The sequence below is a fragment of the Mangifera indica genome, chromosome 4 (assembly GCF_011075055.1).
Source record: "Mangifera indica cultivar Alphonso chromosome 4, CATAS_Mindica_2.1, whole genome shotgun sequence".
NCBI classification, from domain to species: Eukaryota; Viridiplantae; Streptophyta; class Magnoliopsida; order Sapindales; family Anacardiaceae; genus Mangifera; species Mangifera indica.
In genome coordinates, this window is record NC_058140.1 from 3,959,332 (window position 1) to 3,982,924 (window position 23,593).

Genomic DNA, 23,593 nt, shown 5'->3' on the forward strand with positions numbered 1-23,593 from the left:
ATATTCCAAATAAGGTATGTACTTAGAAAAGGGTGTTACACATGTCGACCAACTCTTTCTCCTTTCTTCTCTCTTGTTTCACCAACTCCCTAGAATCCTATAGTTGGGAACTGCCAACCACAACACCAATAACGCTCACTTTCTCTCTCTAAGGATAAGATCACTTTAAAATAATGGGATAATAATCCCATAATTCCAACAACACGTCTTTTATAATTTTCTCACTATAACATTATGCATGGTCATGTTTGTTTAATGTGCACAACTATGTGTTATTTCAAAATTTCCAACATGACATGTTATCCATTCTGACTGGTGTGGCAAGCGATACACAGTCATACATCCTTCATATATGATCATAAATCCCCTTAAAATACACAATACTTAACCTATTTTGACCCCCAACTCAATCATAACCAAACATTTACACAAAAAACATAAGCAAAAAGACTAAAATGCTCTCGAGATGTACCTATAGGTGTTACAAGTGCATTGCAATACCTAGCTCTTGCAAGTCCTAATATATCTTACTAAGTGAACAAGCTAATTTAGTTACTCAGAAAGCCATCTTAGTTGCAATGACAGGCTATGAAACATGTGTTGAGGTATGTCCAAGGTACCTTGCATTATGGAATAATGTTTAAGCTTTCATCATTGTTAAAATTAGAAGCATTTTTGGACGTTGATTAGGCTGCAAACTTGGAAAATAGAAGGTCAACTAATGGCTATTGTATTTTTCTTGGAGGAAACTTGATTCAATGGAGTTCTAAGAAACAAAAGGTTATGACTTCATCTTCCATTGAATAAGAATATAGAGCATTAAACCAAATTGCAACTGAAATAGGTTGGCTGAAAACTTTGTTTGGTGATTTGCAAACAAGCTAGTTTGAAAACCTATGATTTGGTGTGACCATATGGGTGTTGTAGCTTTAGCAACAAATTCAGTTTTTCATGGAAGTAAAAAAACAAATTGAAATAGAAGTGCATTATGTCTGTGATCAGTATACTATATGTTCTTTCACAACATTAGATAGTTCATAGTAGATGTATTGACTAAGGCTTTATCAGCAGCTTAGTTTGAATTACTAGGAGACAAATTGCAGGTGGTGAAAAGTGCAAAAACTTGTGCTGTTGAAACTAATAAGAAGGAGTCACAGAAGAAATCTGATATTAGTAAAGAAGAGAATTTTGAGGAAATTACTAGAGGAAGAATTGACGCGTGAATCTGGAAAAAGGAGTAACTACGGTTCAGGTGTTGATGACTTGAGGGAGAATTTTTTTTGTAATGGGCAAAAGACTTATTCCTACCCAAGGTTAGATGTAATCTTAAACTCCACCTTTTAACTTTCAAAAACCTAAAGTCCCACCTGTAAACAAAATTATATTAAAATTTTCAATTAAAGTTAAAGATAAAGGTGTTATTTAACAAAAACAATTTAAAAAAATAAAGTTGTATTACATTTCCCCTTTAGTTTAAAAATCTAACAATTTTCCTTCAACCCAAAATTTGAAAAATAATAATTACCCTCTAGGGTTTTGAAACTGTTGCCAAAGACAGTAAAATTCACTGTCTCTGGTCACGTTTGCTCTTCCTCTTGGATTATCTCTCTTTGCTGATCAAACTTTTGCCTCTAATAAAGACAATTTCCTTCAACAAAGACAAAATACACATGAATAATGGAGTATAGCACTGCTTTGAGGGAGGGAGGATATAAAGAGTAAAATTTAACAAATGAATAATGGAGGTGTCAATACGCACTGTATCATTGATAAGATGAATGAATAAAAGCTTCTTGGCTTATGCTTTAACTTCGTAAAGAAGAACAAGGTGAAAGGATGGGAGATTGAATGGTTTAGGATGTTGGGTTCAGGTGACAATCAGATCATCTTCCAGTGAATGGATCTGATTTCATAAAACAACAGAAAACAAAGAGCTTAGATTTTTTATTTTGTGAATCTCATATAATTGTGCGCTTGCATGTGAAGTTTTTGTAGATAGATAGAATCCTTTCATAATAAAGAAAAGCTGTTGGCTTCATTTGTCACAGTGAAGATTTTGAGGTATATATATGTACCTATATACTATATATGTATATATATATATATATATATATATATATATATATATATATATATATATATATATATATATATATATTAGGCCATTGTAACATTAAATTTTGACATATTTGTAAAATGTCTTATAACAATTCTTGATTGGCATTAAAATTTAATTAACTCTTAACTTCATCAAATCCATTAGAGTATATTGAGTCAATGGCTATAAATTTATTTCATAAGTCTATGTCAAAATTTTGTGTAACAATAAAATAACCCTAATGAAATTAAAAGAAAAGAGGATTTTAGATGAGAAGAATTATGACTTATATCTTACCTTAGATATAACAAAATATATATAATGTACAACTTTAATCTTAACCAAATCTTAATATCAGAAACCAGAGCCTAGTTGACTAAGATAATGAGTTATGTAATGACACTTTTAAGAATTGAAAGCTTGATTAAAGGGATGAGAAATCTTGATTTTAGGAATTTTGTTTAGTGAAAAAATTATTATATTTGATTAGAGGTAGAGGTGTCAAATAGGTCAGGTCACCTTGAGACCCGACGAAAAAGCCCAACATGATAAGGTCTAGTCTGATATTGTAGTGTGTTAAACTTGACTCATGAGCTATGACGGCTGAGTCGTGGGCTTAGACAATAGGCCCAGACCCATTACTGTAGCTATATATATATAAAATAAATTTGAGGGTAAAACTTTTACTGTAATGCTAATTAAAATTTTTTTTCTTCTATTTATCTATTATTATACACATGATCGAGACAATCATGTGCTAAAAGAGTGGGTCAAGGCTAAATTCAAATAACAAAATCATGTTATTGAAGATATCTTTAAAGAATTAAAAAATTTTGACTTTGAAGACGAGTAGATAGATAATATTTATTTTTGTAATTGTATAAGATGTAAATTAATTTATTTGTATTATGTTATAACATTTTTTATAATATAACCATGATATTTCTTTGCTATAAGTGAGGAATTATTAATAAAATATTTGAATACTGTCATCGGTTTTAATAATTGAAAAATTGTTTAAAAAACATAATTTAAAAAATTGTTTTTCTAAATTTCAGACTGCTCCGATACTATATGACTTGGCCCGACCTTATATATATAAGGGTCAAATCATGGGCCTTATACTTTTCATAAACCCACTCAATACATAAAATCTATTACGATGTTAGTTTTAAGACCAATTTGACCTATGGATCCGATGAGCCTGACTAGAGCAAATCTAGCACACTGTCATTTCTAGTTAGAGATAATAAAAAAATATTAAAATATAATATTAGTAATAAATGATAGAGTATCAAACGACCCTTTAATGTTAAACAAAGACACTATAGCCATTTCATAATACTCATAAACCCATATGGTCTATTAATAATTATAAAATATCAATGTTTGACACTTTTACATACACATTACACATTACCCATTATGCATTATGCTATCCTCAATGATGAATAGAAAGTTTTATATTAGGGATGACAAGGGCGGGAGAGGATCACAATCCTTATTTCTGATCTCGTTTTTGCAAGGGATATTAATCCCCATCCCCGTTATAAAAATGATAAAGATTATTCATTATTTTCCCATAAAGAAAAATCCCTCCATCCCCTCCATATCCCCGTAAAACAAAATTCTTCTTTGTCTTTGTTAAACACAACATAAATATATTAAATAATAAAATTAAGTAAAATTAAATCTAATATACTATTTCAAATATCACAAATATCATATATTAACCACTTTAATATATACAATAAAAATCTAAATAAATTTAAAAAACAAAAAAAATCTAAAACTATAAATATACGTTAATATTTTAAATAAATATATTTATATAAAAGAACGAAGACAGGGATGGGGGTGGGACATAAATATCTCTGTATCCAATTATCTAAATATTTTTCGTCTTTATTCTCATCTCCTTTTCTATTTCTATAAAAAAACCTCCTCCTTTTTTAAGCAAAAAAAAGATTAAGAGCGAAATTATCATATCTACTATGTAGCTAAAGAAACCGTTGGAGGAGGATGAGGGCAAGCCGCCAAGCACTCAGCACGAGAAGCAAAGCATCCAACGTTATTTGTCAGACAACAATAACACCAGCGTAATTTAGGGTCTGTGGAAGACTCCATACAAAAATTTTCGCACATGGTGGGACTGTTGTATCTTCTCTAACTTCATGATCTTTTGCACTCACACTCGATAAACTCCGAAAATTCTTACTAGAATCAGCTATGTTATTAGAAAATAATAATTAGTTCACAAGAAAAACAATCTTCGAAGTTATTTTGTTTCCACTAGAATCACCTATGTTATTAGAAAATAATAATATTAATGTTTATAAGATTAATAAGGTAAGATAAAATTAATTCAAATATTTGAATTAATCTTTTCTTAATTCTATCAATCTTTCTCAATATTAATATTTTCAATAATATTAATCTTATCTTAATTCTACCCCTTACTAATTTAGATGAAGTTAATAAAAAGTTATTGTTTTTTACACCTTAAAAATTAACTTATTAAAATAATTATAAATGTGAAATCTCAATAGATTTTTAAAGAGTAATTCACATTTCCCACCCAAGGTTTGACCTTAAAACACTTTGCTACCCCTAGTTGACATAAAAAACACATTTCCACCCAAAATCTAGTATAAATAACATTTTTTTTATTCAAAAGTAAACTCAGTTGATGAAACAACAATATTAAAAAGTAAAATTATCATTTTAACCATGCTATTTTATTTTTTAAAATTATCTTATAACTCAAAATTAATAAAAATTAAAAATAACTTTTTAAAAATCCATAATTATATTAAAAAAAACTTTATTTCTCTTTCCTTTCACTTTTACCTTTTCTTTCTCTTTTCCTATAGATAGAAATGTCTATCATAAAATTGTACATTAGAGGATAAATTATAATTTTTTTTAAATATTGAAGGGTCTTTTTAAAATATTGAGGGTCTTTTGAAAAATTTTAAAATACCAGTCTACTCTCAATAGTTTAAAAAATGATAATTATAACCTAAAAAATTGAACATAATACAATCAATTATAGATGTAAATGTTATATTACAACTATTGGGGTATATAGTGGTTTCATAATATATAGGGGTTTAAAAAAATTTAGAGATTAATTTGTAGGTTTATAAACTTTTTTAGAGATTAAATTATCATATTTAAAACTTTTAGGTTTGATAGAAAACTTTTATTTTGGTTTTGTTTTTTCAAAATTAATGAAATGTAAAATTATAATTTTACCCCTCCATAATCAAATTTTTTTAACAAAATTTGATTTTGGATAGAAAATGCTATTATGCCATCTAGGGTGGAAAGGGGTTTTTAGGCTAAATATTGGATTGGAAAATGTTATTTACTCAATTCTAAATTAGATTTCTTTTTTTATCATTTTTTGGTAAGAAATTTCACATCATACTATAAAAGAACATTCAAGGCCAGTCTAAAATGAATCTAATATTCAATATATATATATATATATATATACATGTGTGTGTGTGTGAGAGAGAGAGAGAGAACTTTTTTTTTTTTAAATAAAACCCTTGAGACTTCAGAAAGTAAGCCAACCACCTTTTTCAAAATTCACATTCTAAATTCGCTGTCATTAGTTTAGGGTCCATTAAGGGTAAATAAAACCTTTGGCCTAAAGAATTTTTTAGTTACTTACTCAAAAAAAAAAAAAAAAAAAGAATTTTTGAGAACAAAACTAAGGAAACTAAAATTATAAAACTTTGTAATTGAAAATCAAAACAATAATTTTAAAACCTAAAATATTAAACTTTATTTTGGAAAATGTTAAATTTATATAAATGGAAAAAAAAAAAAACAGAGTGCAAAAAAGGAAAAAAAAAAGTGGAAATTGAACAGTGGAAGTCCAACTAAACAACAATCCAAGAATCCAACAATTGGAATTCATTAAAAATAAAAATCAAGTTACATGCCAAGTGACACCAATTAGCTGTGGCAGAATCTCAAACATGGAGGCTATGCAATGAATCTTAGCTTGAGCAATGTTATATGTGTCAATGATGATGGGCTTGTAAGATGGTATATTAAGTTAATCCGCACATTCTATAGGAAATAGACTGTGATTGAGAAGAGACTATCCTGAAAAGATGTGTATAAAGTCATCTCTGCGGGAAGTAATCAACTGCATTTGATCGGTGTTGTTCTCCTCTATCGTAAGATTGGAGTTATGCATTGTCAAGCATAGAGGATTTCATTGTGGATTTAATAGCTAGGAAAACAATTAATGTCTCCAAATGAGGTGACAAAGCTTTGGTTTTGAATGCAAAGGTCTCCTCCTTCCACTTTTCAGGTAACCAATCAGCAAGAAATCCTCAACTCAGTTCATTTTAGCATCCTTGGATGAGGTAGTTCAAGTAAAGATTTACCAAAATCCAGTGATGTAAACATAAAAATATGTAAGTGATTTACCAAAGCAAATCAGATGCACACAAAACTGCAACTAGGGACTTTACCAAAAAGGGGAAAAAAAAAAAACACTGCAACTAGGGAAATCGAAGGCTGCTCTTTTAAATAGAAACAGAATTGAAGGAAATAACTAGAATCCATTAGTTTAAATTAAATTAAAGTAATTTTACTAAATTACTGAATGAATTTGCTTTCACTTGTTACAGGGGATAAAGCTAAAGGAGAAACAACTTTAGCCAAGGGACATATGCCATGTTTACGTTAAGCTATACAAATTTATTAAAATTCTCAAAGATTTATCCTCTCTTTTCCATTTCTCTTTTTATTTTTTTTTTCCTGTAATAATTCTCAATGTTGTTGTTGTAGCAATCAATTACCTTTATCTATATTATTGTTATATGTCTTTCAAAGGAATGCTTAGTGTAAATTTTCAAAAGTTGTCGATAAAATGCAGCGGTTTATAAACCCATATGGATTGGGCATGTTAAATTATAGGTTTATTCATGAACAAAGAAAGATAAGGGTTGTAGCTACAATCATTGGTACAAAATATGCTCCAATCTTGATATATATTTTTATTATAATTTTATCCCTGCATGATGATTATTTAAAAAGAAATTGGGGGTTCAATAGTCCTTGAGTTTTTCGTGCAGGATAGAATTTTCCCCAAAAAAGAAATTAATAGAGTGAAAACTATTAATATAGGCTGCTGTAACATAAAATTTTGACACAAATTTGTAAAATGACTTACAACATTTTGGAATTAAAAATTAATTACTTCTTATTCAAATCTATTGGAGTACATTGAGTCAATGGCTATAAATTTGTGTCAAAGATTTGTGTTACAACAACCTCACCTATAATTATAATAGTCTACTAAAATAATGTTTAAATAAAGTGAATGAAACTTACCCCAGATGTTAGATAAAGACATGATAACCATATCATAATACTCATAATACCATAGTTTTTTATTAATAATTATTAAATATCAATGTATGAGAGTTTTACATGCATACATATTATGCCATCTTCAATCAAGATTAGGAAGCTTTGTATCTAAAGGAACCCTAGATTGAGGGCAAGCTGCCAAGCACTCAGCATGAGTAAGAAAGCATCCAATTTCAGGTTTTGTCACACAACAACAACACTTGTGCAACTTAAACCCGAAAGACTCATCACATATTCTTCTTGAACATGGCAGGAGTCTTATATCCTCTTTAACTTCAAATTCTTCTGTGCTCACTTCTGATAAATTCTGAAATCTTACTAGAATCAGCATGCTCATCACCTATATTATTAGAAAATAAAAATTAGTTCATCGGTAAAAAATCTTGAAAGTTATTCTTTTTTCATATAAAATGACCATGTATTTTAACATTAAATATTTGCTTACAACAACTGTTAAATTAATTTGATAATATCACCACTTGACCATTCGATAGTAGCCATTAACAATGACTACTTGACCTTTGAAGAGTAGTTGTTGACTATTCTTTAACATAAATTGCATTTGATTTTAGTTTTTGTAATTTTAAAAAATATACTTGTGAGCTTTCTCGGTAGGTTCCGGTATGACCTACCATAATTACGAGTCTCGACATATGTCACAAATTTGCAGGCCATGCCCACCTTGAGCCAGGTTTTCTTGGGGCTGGCTCAACCATTTGCCACCTCTGCCCGGGACTACAAACATAAACCAGATAAATGAAATCCAATTCTTCAAATAAGAAGGAATTTCATAAGAACACTAATATTGAACAAGAATAATAGAATTACTTAACGAGAAAAGACCACCATTGAGTCAAATAAAGCCTGCCCTCGAAATGCGTATTAAAATGAAAAAGTCAAAATACGACTGAATGCTAAAGTTGAAATTAAAATTAAAAAGATACATTCTATTATAGTCTAAATTAAAATAAAATACAGCACATGATGGTAAAATAAGTAGTGGACGGCAATAAGGTTGTTAAATTTCTATTTTTAGGGTTCAAATTAGAGTTCTTCACACAACCATTAATTTATTCTTGATAATATAAAAAAGGGAACGACCAAATCTTGCAAACTGCTGGGCTAATTACAACGAGGCATGAGGGGATGAGCCTGTGGAAGAGAGCGGCGGGTCTTCTCAAAGACCGCAACAGCATCTGGGCGGCGAGTTTAAGTAGAAAATCGTCGTATCGTAACCCCGACCTCGAAGCCGCGATTATCAAAGCAACAAGCCACGATGAATGGCATGTTGATTATCGAAATGCACAGAGAATTTTCACGTGGTTACGAACCTCTCCTCTCAGTGTGAAGCCTCTTGTATGGGCACTCTCTAAACGTATGGAGAAAACCAAGAGTTGGGTCGTCGCTCTCAAGGGCTTGATTCTCATGCATGGCGTTTTTTGTTGTAAAATCCCGGCTGTTCAAAGGATTGGACGTTTGCCCTTTGATCTTTCAAGTTTTAGTGATGGACATTCAAAATCGAGCGTTTCGTGGGGATTTAATAATTTTATTCGTGCTTATTACGCGTTTTTGGATCAAAGATCGGCCTTTATGTACGAACAAAGTAAACAAAGCGAGGAACCGATGATGCAAGAGTTGAATAAGCTGCGAAGTTTGCAAAATCTGCTAGATTTGTTGCTTCAAATCAAGCCGCGGACGAAGAATATGCATGTAACTTTGATTCTTGAGGCCCTGGACTGTGTGGTGATTGAAATATATGATGTTTATAGCAGAATTTGCAACGGGATTGCGAGGGTTTTAACGAGGATTTATTCAGCTCGGCCCGGCGAAGTGGTCATGGCGCTTAACGTTCTTCTTAAGGCAAACGGACAGGGTGAGGAATTGTCTCTATATTTTGAGTTTTGCAGAGATTTTGGAATTTTAAACATGCTGGAGCTTCCGAAAGTCACAGAGGTCCCGGAGGAAGATATTCGAGTTCTTGAAGGACTCATCAATGGCGATCTAGAAAATATTGATAAAGAAGATTCAAAGAAGAAAGAGGATTCAGAAATGGCGGATTTAAATGATGATAATGTTCAAGAGAAAGCCATGGTGGTGAAAGAAGATGAAAGTTGTTTTAATAATAAAAAAAGATTATTAAGGACAATAATAACTGACAAATGGGAGGTTTTTGATGAAGATTTCAAAGTATATGCAGAAGAAAATGCTGCAGAATGGTCATTAAATCCATTTATAGATCCACCATATGTTCTTCCTCTTGTACCTGTACAAGAATATAAACATGATCTTCCAGACTTGATTAAATTCTATTAATTAATTTTTTTTCATGAAGATTAATCCTAGGTGTTCGCTATTGCTTTTTCCTTTATGCAGTTTCTCCATACATAACTTTCTTCTAATAATAATAATAAAAGAAATTTTTATGCAGAGAAGAACTGTAAGTTGGTAGAATTTGTAATATTCAGAATTAAAGATGAATTCGGATTTTAAAAATAAAATGAAAATCTGGGTACCAATTAAATTTAATGTTTATTTATTGTTAACGTCTTCAATTTTTGCAATGTCAGGTTGGTGAGATGGGTTTGCTATTAATTTCATTTTAGGAATATTTCAGCCGATTTCCTTTTCCATTAGAAAGTATTTAGCTATAAAACAATGTTATACATATAAAATTTTAATACATAATTTAAGTATACAGATAATATATCATTATGTGATTGAGTATTATTTTATCTTTAATTTAAAATTTTCTAATCACATAATAACATATAATCTATGTACTTAAATTGTATATATAATATATATATATATAATTTTATTGTTAATTATAATTTAAAAAATCCATGAAATTTGATGCTATATATTAATTGTTGACGAGTGATTATGTGATTTAATTATTTTTTTAAATTAAAATACAGAAAAATAAAAAAAATTTAGGTAAAACTCTTAAAGGGCATTTGGTTTAGATAATATTATATTACTAAAATAGAAAGATTACTTTGAATAAAAATTACTATGTATAAATGATTATTATGTTCGATAAAATTTGAGAGGCATAAATAATTATTGTGTTTGATTAAAGGTAATAAAAAAGTACTAGTAAATTATTTTTCAAATCTCTAGCTGCCAACAACGTACTGGAAAACCCTAAGGGGGATATTAATTTTTCAAATCTTGGGTAGGGAAAAATGAGGTGAATTGTTAGTTTTTGAACCTTGAGAGAGAATATGATGAATTTATATTTTTTTAAATATTTTTATTAAATAATAATTTTATATTTGACAATAACGGAGAATTTTAACAAAAATATGAATACTTAAATTTTCAATAATTAATAGATAAAAAGTTGAATTTGCACTAAACCTTAGATGGTAAATAGTCATTTGGCCTTAATAATATTTATATTTCACACACCAACGATTGGATTTTTGCAAACACTCATAAATTAATGTTGTAATTGAATGATTTTATTGTTTAAAATAAAATATACAATTAATCACCATAATAATCATTTATGTATATAATATATATAAATAATAAACACAACCTTATACACAAACAATAATATATTATAATATAATTAAATATTATTTTATTTTTAATTTAAAAATATTATATTATATAATAACATATAATTTTTTGCTTGAATTAATGTTTTGGTGTAATCTAAGTAAATTGGAAATTGCCAAAATTTATCCCAGATTTAGAATTTCAGATGGCTAAAATTTTAATGACTGTCACTCGAATGAAAGAAATCCTGTCGCCAACAATGATCACGTTTCAAACTAAGTACAAAGAGTGGAGTTGTCAAGGTGACTAGGGTCGGGCCAGGCCCTCCTTTTTGGGCCATGTATTGGGCTGTAAAATTCAGCTCACGGGCGAGCCTAACCTGACAAACACTGTTTACAATTTTTAAAAATTTTATTAATTATTTAGTGTCACCATACAAAGAATTAACATGATTATAAAAAATTAAAACATAATAATAAATTATTATTAATATTGTGAAAAAACCAAAAAATTAATAAAAAGTATATAAACTTATTAATTATTTATTATTAATGTTCCAGAACAAATCAAAAGATTAGTTTGATAAATCCAAAAAATATAAAAAAAATAATAAAATTTCTAAAAATTATATAATTAATGGATCATTCCACCAAAAACCCCAGACTGACCCATTAAAGGCCATACACAACATACTATAGCACGAACCATGTCATAGGTTTTAGTATATGTGTGGATCAACCCAACTTATAATACCCACTACTATACAGGTCTTGGCCCAACAAAACCCACAGACATCGGCACGGCCTACTGCCATCTCTACACAAGAATCATAACCTCTTGAAACTCTCGGGCCTCTGCATACAAAAATTATAATAATAGTAACTAAGCAACACATTAGCATCCGCAAGCAATAAATATGCAATTCTTGTGTACCCCATAAACAAGTTTCCAAGAACAAATAAAAACTCCTCTGCTTCAACCTTCGAAGAACAACACAATACATCAAGCTTGTTTTGTTAGAAAAAGTATTACCAGATTTTCCCCAACTACACATATTCAAGGCAATACAATTCTCTAAACATATTTTGGATGGTTTCTTTACCTAAAAGGATTATATAAACAAGAGTTGCAATACCTTCTGCTAAAATCAATAAGAGTACAATTTAAACAAGGCCTTCAAATGCAAAATATATTTCCTACACCATGGAACATGTATAATAGTATAACAAACCATTTTATGAGAAAATATTTGACACCAATCTTGGCCAAACCCAATCCCAAGTAACTGCCTGAACATTGTTGAATGGCAAAAACTATCTATACATTGCATATTCATAAGCAACAAGCTAATTACCCTATTAATATGAAACCAAAAAGATTACCAAAATTGATGTTAAATGTATGAACTTTATATCATGAGAGAAATAAACTGCATAATAGGGACACATTTAGCATAAATAAACATGTGGCGCACAGAGTACTAGGTTTACTTGGTTGAAAACCTTCAAAGGTACGACTAGTCGAGGACATCAGTCGAGACACAACCATAAAACACAGTTTTCAGATATCATACTACCATTTGCTTCAAATAACCAAAACATAGACATAGATGCAGCACACATGTTCAAATGATATAGGATACAATGATATCAACATTTTGACAAGATAAAGAAAACAGCAAGGACTCGCAAGTGATATTTTTGCATACAAATAATCTGCTTATAGACAGGACACAGATCAAGGACAAGGAGTAGAGATATTATTCATAGCTAACTTACACCAGGGCTTACTTCAACGCAAACTGAGGAATGACCATTAACATCTCATAACACAAACCTGGCAATAAAAAATGCAATTAATCCTCTTTCAACCAGAAGCCCTACCTCATAGTTAGTACACATCACCTAATTACTGTTTGCTTTTACTCAAAGCATGGTTATTTTCATGATAACATATCCACCAAGTTCCTGTCAGTTGAAGCATAACGTTTGAATAAATTACTCAAAAAATAATACTTAGCACACAGGTCAGAAGTTGATGATAGAAGAAATCCAAAATCTTTGCCTAACACCACTGGTCCTTCAGGTTTGGCCAAAGTAACACAAATAGAATTTTCTAGTAATAAACATCAGGGATGAAATTGTAATTTTACTACTGCTATTGTATGTTTTCTTATGAGTTCTGTTATCTAATACAAAGTCATATCCATTGTAACACATAATAACTTGTGCAAGCCAACAATTAAGGTGAATTACCAGGTTTCTACTCTGGTCCCTTCTCCTTAACAGAATCTTCAAGCAAACTGAGATACAATTGAAAGTTTGAAACAAACATTCACCATCATTACCAGATTCAAAACGTTACTTATCTATGGTACAAAAAATATATTACAACATTTATTTCCTAGATTCTCTTTCTAAAGCTTCATAAAAATCGAGGTAGAATTGATTAAGTTCTCTTTATATAAATCATTCAGCCTCAAGCATAATAAATTTTGAATGAAGTTTATTAGTGACCTAGATATTTAAAATTCAGCAGCCACTCAAGAAAATAAATATAATACAAGTACTATCAGAAATTCACAGAAAAAAGCATAAAAGTTGGGAATCAGAAGAGATGATCATCTTAGTATTCAGTACTCAGAACATAAAGGAGAAACAACGGAACCTGAGGAACTAAAAACCTCAATTGCAAGTCTGATACTACGATGACATTCATTCAAAACTATTTTTGCATTTTCTTTTCTATTGAGGCCCCTTTAAAGCTCATTATGTGTTGAACAAATAATAAACAATACATTGTAGAGAGCATATAGCAATGACTTCAATAAAACTTTGTAATTTTCCATAAAAGCAAATACAAGAAGACAAGCAATAAATATTTCATATAGGAAGGAATTCAATCCATAAATATCACCAGAATTCACCAAGATAGGAAGACCAATCAGAGCAGAAAAAAAGATAGAAGTTTCAGATCATGGTCTGTGACTATCTTAGAATATCACTTACAAATATAAATCTAACAATTGCAATAAATATACATGATAAAAATTTGGGAGAGGGGTGTTTGTTGACAAATTTTCAAATAAACACGTAGAAAATTTCATTAACATTTAACAATATCATCTTGCATTTAGACAACAACAATAATAGAATAATACATCAAAGAAAAGTCTTGCCATCTTATAACTGTCAGATGCTACAGCTAAAGAAGTAAACAAAGTATAATTCATTGCATGTCAGTACATCAAAACATGGCAAAAGAGGATTACTGCTTTGACAAGATTAAATAGAAGGGTAAAAGAAGTTACATCCAGAATCCTGCAAATGAAAACTCATCCACATCCTAATTCCTAGTGGCTAGAAATTACTGACTGCCTTTATAACAAAGCATAAAGAAAACTAGACAACAATTCTGAAGATCTCAGATGTCCATATTTCAAAAACATGTATCATAACGGAAAATTCAAGGACTGCTAAGTACCCAACAAGTCTCCGCAAAAGGTCACAGATATATATACAGGTGACGCAGACCAAATGCCATGGGAGCATACCAACAACATACATCTATCTGATAGTCACGAACTTGTTGGTACCATGTCGAGCCCAGTGAGTCCTCAAATCTATTGGGTTAGCAAAATTATAGCCTTCTGCAGCAAGTTTCTCCAATACCTTCTTAAATGCACCCTGACTCATCTTCCGCCCAGCAATCCTTGCACCACGCCTTTTGGTGCTCATTGGCAAAGGATACATTGATACATTTGTAGTACAGCAGGCAGATTGCCAACCGCCACAGCCCCAGCGATAACATTGCTGGGGAGCTCCAGTACACGAGCAGACTGGAATTGGAATACCCGAGATGTCCATATCAATACCATTTATCACAACTTCCATACTCTTCTTAGCTGGTTTCACACGTTGAACGGTAGCACCATTATTCTCTTTTGGCTTCCTAGCCTTCTTAGCTTTCGGGGTCTTGGGGACACCTCCTCCCTGCCTTTTCTTTATTTGAGGACCATCATTTTTGACAACTGGCTCATCAACCCTTGCCACCACTCTGTCATCTCTTGAAGTACTAGGTGCCACAGCTGGGGGTGGGGGTTGTGGTGGTGGGGGCTGTAGCATTTGCAAGGAGTGAGCCCCTGAAGTTTCCGGAAGAATCCCATAATTGGGATTTGCAGGTAACATGTGCAGAAACTTATCCCTTTGGTTTATCCAACCGTCCCTAGCATAATTCATTGGCATGGATGGCTCCGAAACCACACAATCCCGAGGATGAAAGGTACTATTAGGTGTAACCATAAAATTAGGATTGCGACTGGGTAGAAAAGCCTTGGTGTCTCGGTCTACCATGCTTGGCATGAGCTGCAGACCGAGATGCCCTTTAAAGGACGGTTCATAGTAACCCCAATTGCGCATGTTCAACACATCATCATCCATGACAACTACATATTTTGAGCCCAAAAAAAAGGTTTATATAATCAGAAATTTGCTATAATCTACTATGTTAGGCTCATAACAGTGGGAACAAATTTTGGAAATCTGTAAACATAACATATATAATTGAAACAGAGGCTCCAAAGCTAAAACACAAAACATAATGCAGCTAAATAAAAAGAAAAATAGTCAGAAAGTTTTCTCAAGCACAGATCCAGTGAAGTATAACATTAAGAAAACAATAAAGATCTGCCAAACAAAACAATGTTCAATCACATTTTTATTGAGTTTCGAAGTAAAAACCAAAATGTGAAACCAAGTCAGTCCATTTTTTGTTGGGTTAAGATTTCAATAATCTTTGATCTGAGACCAAAAAAAAGAACTTTGAGATCCCCGGTGAGCAAAACCCAACCTTTTTAAATTACCCACAAAAAATGCAAGCTTTCAGATCCAAATTACATCAAAAATTCCGACATTTCCCACAAACCAAACAGAACCCACATGGAAACCGCTGAATAGATCTACAATCTATCCACATAAAAATGAGATTTTTAAAAGAAAAATAAAATCCCCTTCAGATCTATGACTGAAAATCACAGATCTCAGCAGATTCATATCAAAAGTTAACATTACAAAAATATTAAAACAAAAAAGTATATAAGGCAGTTTGAATAGTACAAGGACCCATATATTCAAAATATAGAAAGAAAGAGAGAGGAGAGAGAGAAGGAAAGAAAGAGAGAGAAAACTTACTTAGGGGGTGTAAACGGCTCTTTAGGGTTTTGCCCTTCTGGAGAGAGAAACAGAAAGAGAAAGAAAGAGAGAGGAGAGAGAAACCTGAGAAAGAGAGATTGATATTTAGAGATAAGAGAGAGGAGAGAGATAGAGAAAGACAGAGGAGAGAGAAAGTCCCAAAAATGAAAGAGAGACCTAAAAAATGTGTGTCCGTCCAAACATAAGATATTTATATATGTTTTTTTTTTTTTTTTACTTTTTAAATTTTAATATAATTAACCCAAATCTTACTATTTATTTATTTACCTCAATTTATACTTATATTTGCTGTTGTAGGGCATATTGCCAATGCCATGTGACAACAACATCCACCACACCAAAAACAAAAACGAATGTTTAATAAATTTTTATCCTCCTTTATTGCAATTTGATGGAATCATATAATATATAATTACGTGATTATATAATTTTAATTTAAAGATAAAATTATATTAAAATTTTTAAATATTTAATTAAATATAAAATACATAACATGACTTTTGTTTATGCACTTCACAAAGTAAATAATTGGCCAAACTTTTTCTTTTTCATATTAGTGACAAAGTATTTTATATCTTGGCCATATACTTCCAAATTGTCAAATGGGCACCTTTCTTATCTTTGGGGAGTGTTGATAGGTTTTTTTTTTTTTTATATAATGAATTTTTAAATAGAAAATGTTTCAATTTTTAAATTAGTCCAAAAAGTTGATTAATTCAAAATTTGTCTTTTATTAGTTGGTCAACTATGTAATATTGGCTATTCCCATTTTATCAATTTCCTTGCAATTATGATAGAGTAGATTTGTTTTGAATTTGAAGAATAATGAGATAAGGGTGCCCAAAATAAAGGAAATAAGTAATTACTATTCAATATAATTGGTTGTTGATTAAGATTAAAAAGAGAAAGCTAATCCAAATTTTAATTACTATATTAGCACAAAAATATATAGTGTGAGGGCAGAAAACCAACTAGAAAATAAAGTGAGCTGAAGGGAAAACTTTCCTTGTTAATAGTAAAATTCATTAGGGTTGATCAAAACAATTTGGCCAAAAAACCTATTTTCACTCAAAGTATAGTGAAATCTTAAATGCATATTCGTCAATTTTTAAAACTTCAAACATCCACTTATTGCCGTACTTTTTATTAAGATTATGGGTAGAACCCTCATTTTACTAAATTGTATTTTTATCCTATTTTTTTCTCAAGTTTTGAAAACTAATAATTTCACTCAATTTTCAAAACTTTTTATGTTTTGAAAAGTAGCTTCCTCACCCCCACCCCAAAATCCCTAGTTTTCTTCCCTCTCTTTCTGACGACCATTTGGCGATAGCAACAGTTAAGATGAGACAATGACAAACGTCTCTTCATCAATGAAAAGACCTCTTCATCGGCATCCAAAAAAAGATGAAGACAATTTTCATCTCTTCCTGGACAACGACGAAGAGACAAAGATGTCTCTTTATTGACAGAGACGAAGAGATGTCTTTTGATGTCTCGCCTTAACTATCGTCATCATCATCGTTAGATGATCATTAGAAAGGGAGGGAAAAAAGCTAGGAATTTGCAAAGAAAAGTTACTTTTCAAAATTAAAAAAGTTTTGAAAATAGGATGAAATTATTAGTTTTTCAAATCTGAAAAAAACAGATAAAATTATGATTTTTTAATATTACTGATAAAATAATAATTTTATTTTTAATTATAATAAAAAATAGTTAAATAATAGATAAGTATTTAAATTTTTTAAAATTAACAAATATGTGTTTAAAATTTTACTATACCTTGGGTGATAATAAATCTTTTGGCTGAACAATTTTATATCTATTATGAAACAAAAAATACGACAAAGAATTTATAATTTATAAATGTTTATAAAATTTGTAGATTTTATTCATAAATTTTATTCAATCTATAGATTTTCAATGTGTTTTTCAATTTTATTCATAGATTAACATTTTCAATCTGTAGATTTTATTCATTACAGATAAATTAATCTTAATGCGTATAGTTAAACGTTAGTAATTAATTGGTAAAATACTACAGTAAACGTTGAGAAATTAAATAAGGGTATTTTTGGAATGAAAAATTCAATTTGCTTAAAAAGGTAAAACATATGAATTGCTGCCGAAAAACGTTTAAGCGGGAAAGCGGTTGCCTATTTTAATTAATATCCCTTATAAATGAGTCTTATGATAAAATTTGGTGAAGTGATTTTTAGTACCATTAAATTTATTAGTATTAAAAATATTTTTAAAAAAAATTATACCCCATTTAACACTGACATAATCCTATTTAACTATAAATATTTGCACCTATTTTTCTAAATTTCAAATATAATTAGATATTACGTTTACACCCATCTTTCCCAATTCGAACATAGGAATTTAAAAACATAAATTATGTAGCATTTTTTCTACCACTTTTTTCCATTTTCAAATTTAATTTAGTTTTTTATACATATATTTCTCGAATTCAAATTTTGAAAACTAATCTTTTATTCTTTAGATTCATATTCATCTCATTCTGATATTATTTTTTCCATATATCTAGTAATATATCTTCATTGAACAAAGAAATATTTGAAATTTAGAACTAATAATTTTTATGATTTCTAAAACTTAGGTTAAGGATTTATGTAAGAATTAAATACTAAAAATTAAAATATAAAAATTAGGATGAGTGTTTGGGATAACAATAGGGAGAGACGGGACTGAATTTTCTATTCTTTGTCCCCATTCTAGTAGGATATATCAATTTTTATCCTTTGACCCATTCTTATTATAGAATGATAAAAATTTTCTGTCTTCTACCGACAAAATAATCTCTTTTTTATGTCCTTTAAATATAATATAAATATATTAAATAATATAATTAATTAAAAATAAAAATAAGCCACTATTTTAAATATTACAAATAACATATATTAACTATCTTAATATACATCATAAAAAAATATAAATAAATTTGAAAATTATAAATAGCCTAAAACTATAAAAAATATTTTAATATGTTAAGTAAATATATTAATATATGAGAAAAAGCGTGATTGAGATAAGGTGGGTCAAGAAGGACATATATTTATCCTTATTCTCAGTCCATCCCCTATTGTAGAGATATTTTTCATCTTCGTTTTCATCCCCTTTCTCATGTATGATAAGTGTATCTAGAATTTATAATGTCAGTTATATTTCTAGTAATTTTGACCGAAAAAAATCTAAAAAAATGGGGAATAAAAATAAATTGGGTGGGAATTAAAGATCGATTCCCCAAATTTTATTGTATAAAATAAGAAAAATATTTTTTCTAGCCTTTCATCTCATAAAGGGCTTTCCTAGAAGCCCAAATGTTTGATTTTATCCAACTATAAATATAAATATAATTCTCATGAATAAAATTTAGTAATACCTTAACGTGAAGTTTTTAATTAAACCCCTGTAAGGTATAGTAATATATGCAAATAATTGAATAAAAAATATTTTTAAAAATAAATAAAAACAAAAGCTATTCTAGATTGATAGACAGAGAGAGTCAGGTTATTATGCTTATCTTTTTGCTCCTGTTTTTTATGCTGAAATGGTAGTCATAATCAAAGTATGATCATAAAAAAATAAAAAAGGAAGAAGAAAAACTTTGACACATCACTCTCAATTTGGTTTGGCTTCAATATTTTTAATATTGATCTATTTTGGACCGTTTGAATTTAACTTAATATTAGCTTTTTTGACTAATATTTGTAGACCAGATCAATTCTTAACTGGGATGAAGGGCACTTTAATTGTTTAGACACACCTAGGAGATTGCATCAATAATGTTATTTCATTGAAAATTAATTCTGTTGATAAATAAAATTATCATATAATTTTAAATTAAAAAAATTAGATAGGGATATGAGTAATATATATTCATATGTTTGAGTTAAATTTGATTTTTAAAAATATTAAAGGTGTTAATAAAAGTTTTTCAAAGATTTTTAAAAATCTAAAATATTTTAGGGTTGTTTTAAAAATTTTTGAAACCTCAATATGTTATCAATAGTTAAAAAAATAATAGTTATACCTCTAAAGAATTAAACAAAACTAGGTTTGATAAATATGCGAGTGGGTTTAGATGTAGGTTAGGTTGATAGGGGTGCAAGTAAAATGGTGGCGGATACAGGTGCACTCGTAGGTTTCCTTTTAATATTAATTTTTCATTTTTTATTTTAATTATTTTAAGATATTCATTTTATAATTTTCAATATTTTCTCTTCAAGTGCATATGTATTTCGCGGAGAAATGAAAATTTATCTCAAATTATAAAAATGTTTTTTTATAAATTTGAAGAATTTTAGCATTGAACACGGAATGAATATTTATACCAAAGTGTTTAATGTTTATATTCTTTACATTTATTTTCAACACAACAAATTCTTTAATTTTAGATTGGATTTGAGTTCATTTCATGTTAAGAAAATGAAAAATATGTGAAATTTTTGTTTGATGTATTGTAATAAGTTTGATAATGAAAAGGAAGGAAAAAATGAATAAGAAAAAATAGCATGTGACTTGCAGGTTTACCAGACTTGTCTACACCCTATAAGTGAGGGTCCAAACTGGTCCAAGTCTAAAAACCTAATTCCTATATATATTTTTAGGTGAGTTACCCGCAGGTCCTATAGGTAACCCGTTCGTTTTGTAGGTCTAAACAAAACACAACAAATCAAGGATGTAAGTAGACCTAGATATGAGTCGAGCTAGCTCAATCTTGAAAGTCAACTCAACTCGGTTTAGCTCAATTCGAGTTCATTTTTACAAACTCAAACCGTAATAGATGACTCAATTGAAAAACAAGGCAAATTTGATTTAGATAAGGTTCAACTCAAAACGCCTCATAAGCCAACCATTAACTCGGCTTTGTTCAAACAAACAAAGTCATGGCTCGTTAGAGTTAGCTTGGAAGACTTTAAAAAGTCATTATTATAAATATATAATATAATCTTTCTTTTCTTGACATTTTCTCTCTTACTCTGTCTTCACTCTTCACACACGAAACCTCACATTTTTCCATTGTTGTTTGTTATCTTCAAAAACACCCACAAATATCTTACCTTCATCTGCCATCCATTACCATTTCTTATCTTCAAACGTCACCATTTTGAGACCCAAAACAAGCAAACAAACATAAATCCATCTGGATTTCACTCCGTCTTCAAACCTTTTTTCACATTGTCTCACTGGAATGACAATTATTACACCCGTTGAAATTTCGTCTTAATCGACCATGATTCCAAATACACATTTGTCTTGTTGTTGTTGACTGGTGCACTGTATATTTTCAAGTTTTCATCTTTAGCGGTAAAAAACCTAATGGAACCCTAATATTTTTGTTTGTTAATTAATTCATTAGAGATTCATACTGGAGTTTGTTTGAATGTTTATAAGTTGGTGGTTGCATTTGGCTAAATGATCTTGGTGGGTTGTTAGGAGACTTAGATATCTTGTGTACATGATATCTTATTGTTGTTTCCTCGTGATTTCATTTATATTTTTGCTGATTAAGTTTCCTAGTCTTATGAGTATGAAAATTTTGGGCATTTGTTTATGTTTTCTACAAATCAAATTTGGGTTTTAAAGTAACAAAAAACAAGTTTTTAAGTTCAAGCTACGAATTGCGGTCATGAACTTAAGCCATAAATTCGAGCTATGAACTCAAATCGAGGCATGAACCTCATTTTTTTTAAAGTCAAATTTGAATCTTTTTTTAGATTGGCTCAACGTACTCGAACCGAACTCAAGTCACCTCTAAAGATTTTCGAGTTTGAACTTGAGCTAATCCATATTGGGCTCAATTCAGTTCGAATCAATCCCTCAATATAATTGTTACATTACTCACTCATAGGGCTATGATAATAGTTTCAAAATATATGTGGTAAATATGATAATTTCCAAAATAAGAAAGGGGAAAATATTTTTTGTCTCTTTGAAGTTTTAAAAATTGACATTTACACCCTTAAAATATTGTTTATATTTCAATCCAAAAGGGGTGTCATTGCAATGTTTTGAATCTTGGGGGGTGACAAGGTGAGATAGTGACAATGGTGAAGAAGCGACATCGACATTAGGGTTTTTAAAAAATTTTAAAGATTAACTTATAAGTTTTTAAATATTTTTTAAAATAAACTGTTATATTTTTAATTTGGATTTGATTTAGGAAACTTTTATTTTTAATTTTTTTAAATTTATGAATGATGAAATTAATATTTCACTATTACAGTGTTAGTTTTTCTTAAATAAAGTTTAATTTTATATGAGAAAATATTAATTATACCATTTAACGTAGAAAAGTGTTTTAGGCTAAACTTCAAGTAAAAAATAATAATTTAGTCTATATTTAAACTCAATTATAAATATATATATATTTTTGTATAGTGGTATTCATGACGGCAAAAACTAGTTTGATTCTTCACCTTTTACAAATATGAATATAAAAATAAGGCATTTCAAATAAACAATTAAATTAAGATTATTTCAATAATCAATCAATGATAAAAAGCCCAATGTAGCAGTCACTATTAATATACAGTACACCTTGTTTAAGTTGTGTCAACTTTCAAGCTTAAATAGTCATGATAAAAGATATAAGTCCTTCCTCCAAATTTTACCATCTCAATTGACAGAAGATTCATACTAAAATATTTCTTAGATTAATTATGCTTTTATATTATTTAATCGATGAGTGAAAATTTTGTCCAAGGAGTATACAAAACATAGAAGTATTGAATAAAGGTATTCTACACATGAAGAACCTATTGGCTATTTGTCTTATGGTTAAATATATATGAAAAATAATAAACAAATTTATATCACATCTGCCATTCTGAAGATACCCACTTATCCAAAAAGTCCAATTCACTTCACTTCGGCTTAGTTCGACAAAAGGGTTAAAGAATCCATTTTAAAGTTCCTTGGTTAAGGGATATGGGCCTGGTTACACCAAGTCCATGATATAAGGCTTGTTATTAGTTCAACTATGTTAGCAGACCAAAAAATTTTCCGGGCCCATAACTTTTATGGAAAACGTTCTTGCAAGGTGCAGATACAATGGGTCAAAACAAAAATTAAAAACCTTCCTCCTGTACAAATGTGACACCGGTACAAGAAAATGTTGAAGGAGGAGGTTCACCTAAACAATATTTCAACAACCAATCATAAGTTTCCTCTTTTCAACTTCAACCCCGATCACAGAAAATGTTTGAAATTGAAAGGTGGAAGTCTAACCAAACAAAAATCGAAGAATCCAGTGTAAAAGATGAAAATCAAGGTACAAGCCAAATAGTGCTAAGCTGTGGCGGAATATCAAACCTAAAGGCTATGTTATGAATCTTGGGTTGAACAA

At 29.7% G+C, this 23,593-nt stretch overlaps 2 protein-coding genes across 3 annotated transcripts; one reads left to right on the forward strand and one right to left on the reverse strand.

Annotated features, from left to right (window-relative positions):
- The first annotated feature begins 8,549 nt into the window (after positions 1 to 8,549).
- On the forward strand, positions 8,550 to 9,903 carry LOC123214888 (putative clathrin assembly protein At1g25240). Its single transcript, XM_044634899.1, has one exon. It carries the CDS (start codon positions 8,645 to 8,647, stop codon positions 9,809 to 9,811), a length of 1,167 nt encoding a protein of 388 aa, XP_044490834.1. The 5' UTR covers positions 8,550 to 8,644; the 3' UTR covers positions 9,812 to 9,903.
- A 4,310-nt stretch (positions 9,904 to 14,213) lies between these two features.
- Positions 14,214 to 16,355, reverse strand: LOC123214815 (protein BASIC PENTACYSTEINE2-like). 2 transcript variants are annotated; one of them, XM_044634809.1, is made up of 2 exons: positions 16,198 to 16,355; positions 14,214 to 15,452 (listed from the first exon to the last, which is right to left on the reverse strand). In XM_044634809.1, the coding sequence occupies exon 2, from the start codon at positions 15,445 to 15,447 to the stop codon at positions 14,575 to 14,577; it is 873 nt and encodes a 290-aa protein (XP_044490744.1). In that variant the 5' UTR covers positions 15,448 to 15,452; positions 16,198 to 16,355; the 3' UTR covers positions 14,214 to 14,574. The 2 variants fall into 2 exon arrangements, with proteins under 2 accessions (XP_044490744.1, XP_044490745.1); XM_044634810.1 differs by lacking the exon at positions 16,198 to 16,355 and adding an exon at positions 15,857 to 16,153.
- Between the last annotated feature and the right edge of the window lie 7,238 nt (positions 16,356 to 23,593).

Coding starts and splice junctions, on each gene's coding strand:
- LOC123214888 (XM_044634899.1), top strand. CDS start 8,645: ATGAGCCTGTGGAAGAGAGCGGCGGGTCTTCTCAAAGACCGCAACAGC.
- LOC123214815 (XM_044634809.1), bottom strand. CDS start 15,447: ATGGATGATGATGTGTTGAACATGCGCAATTGGGGTTACTATGAACCG.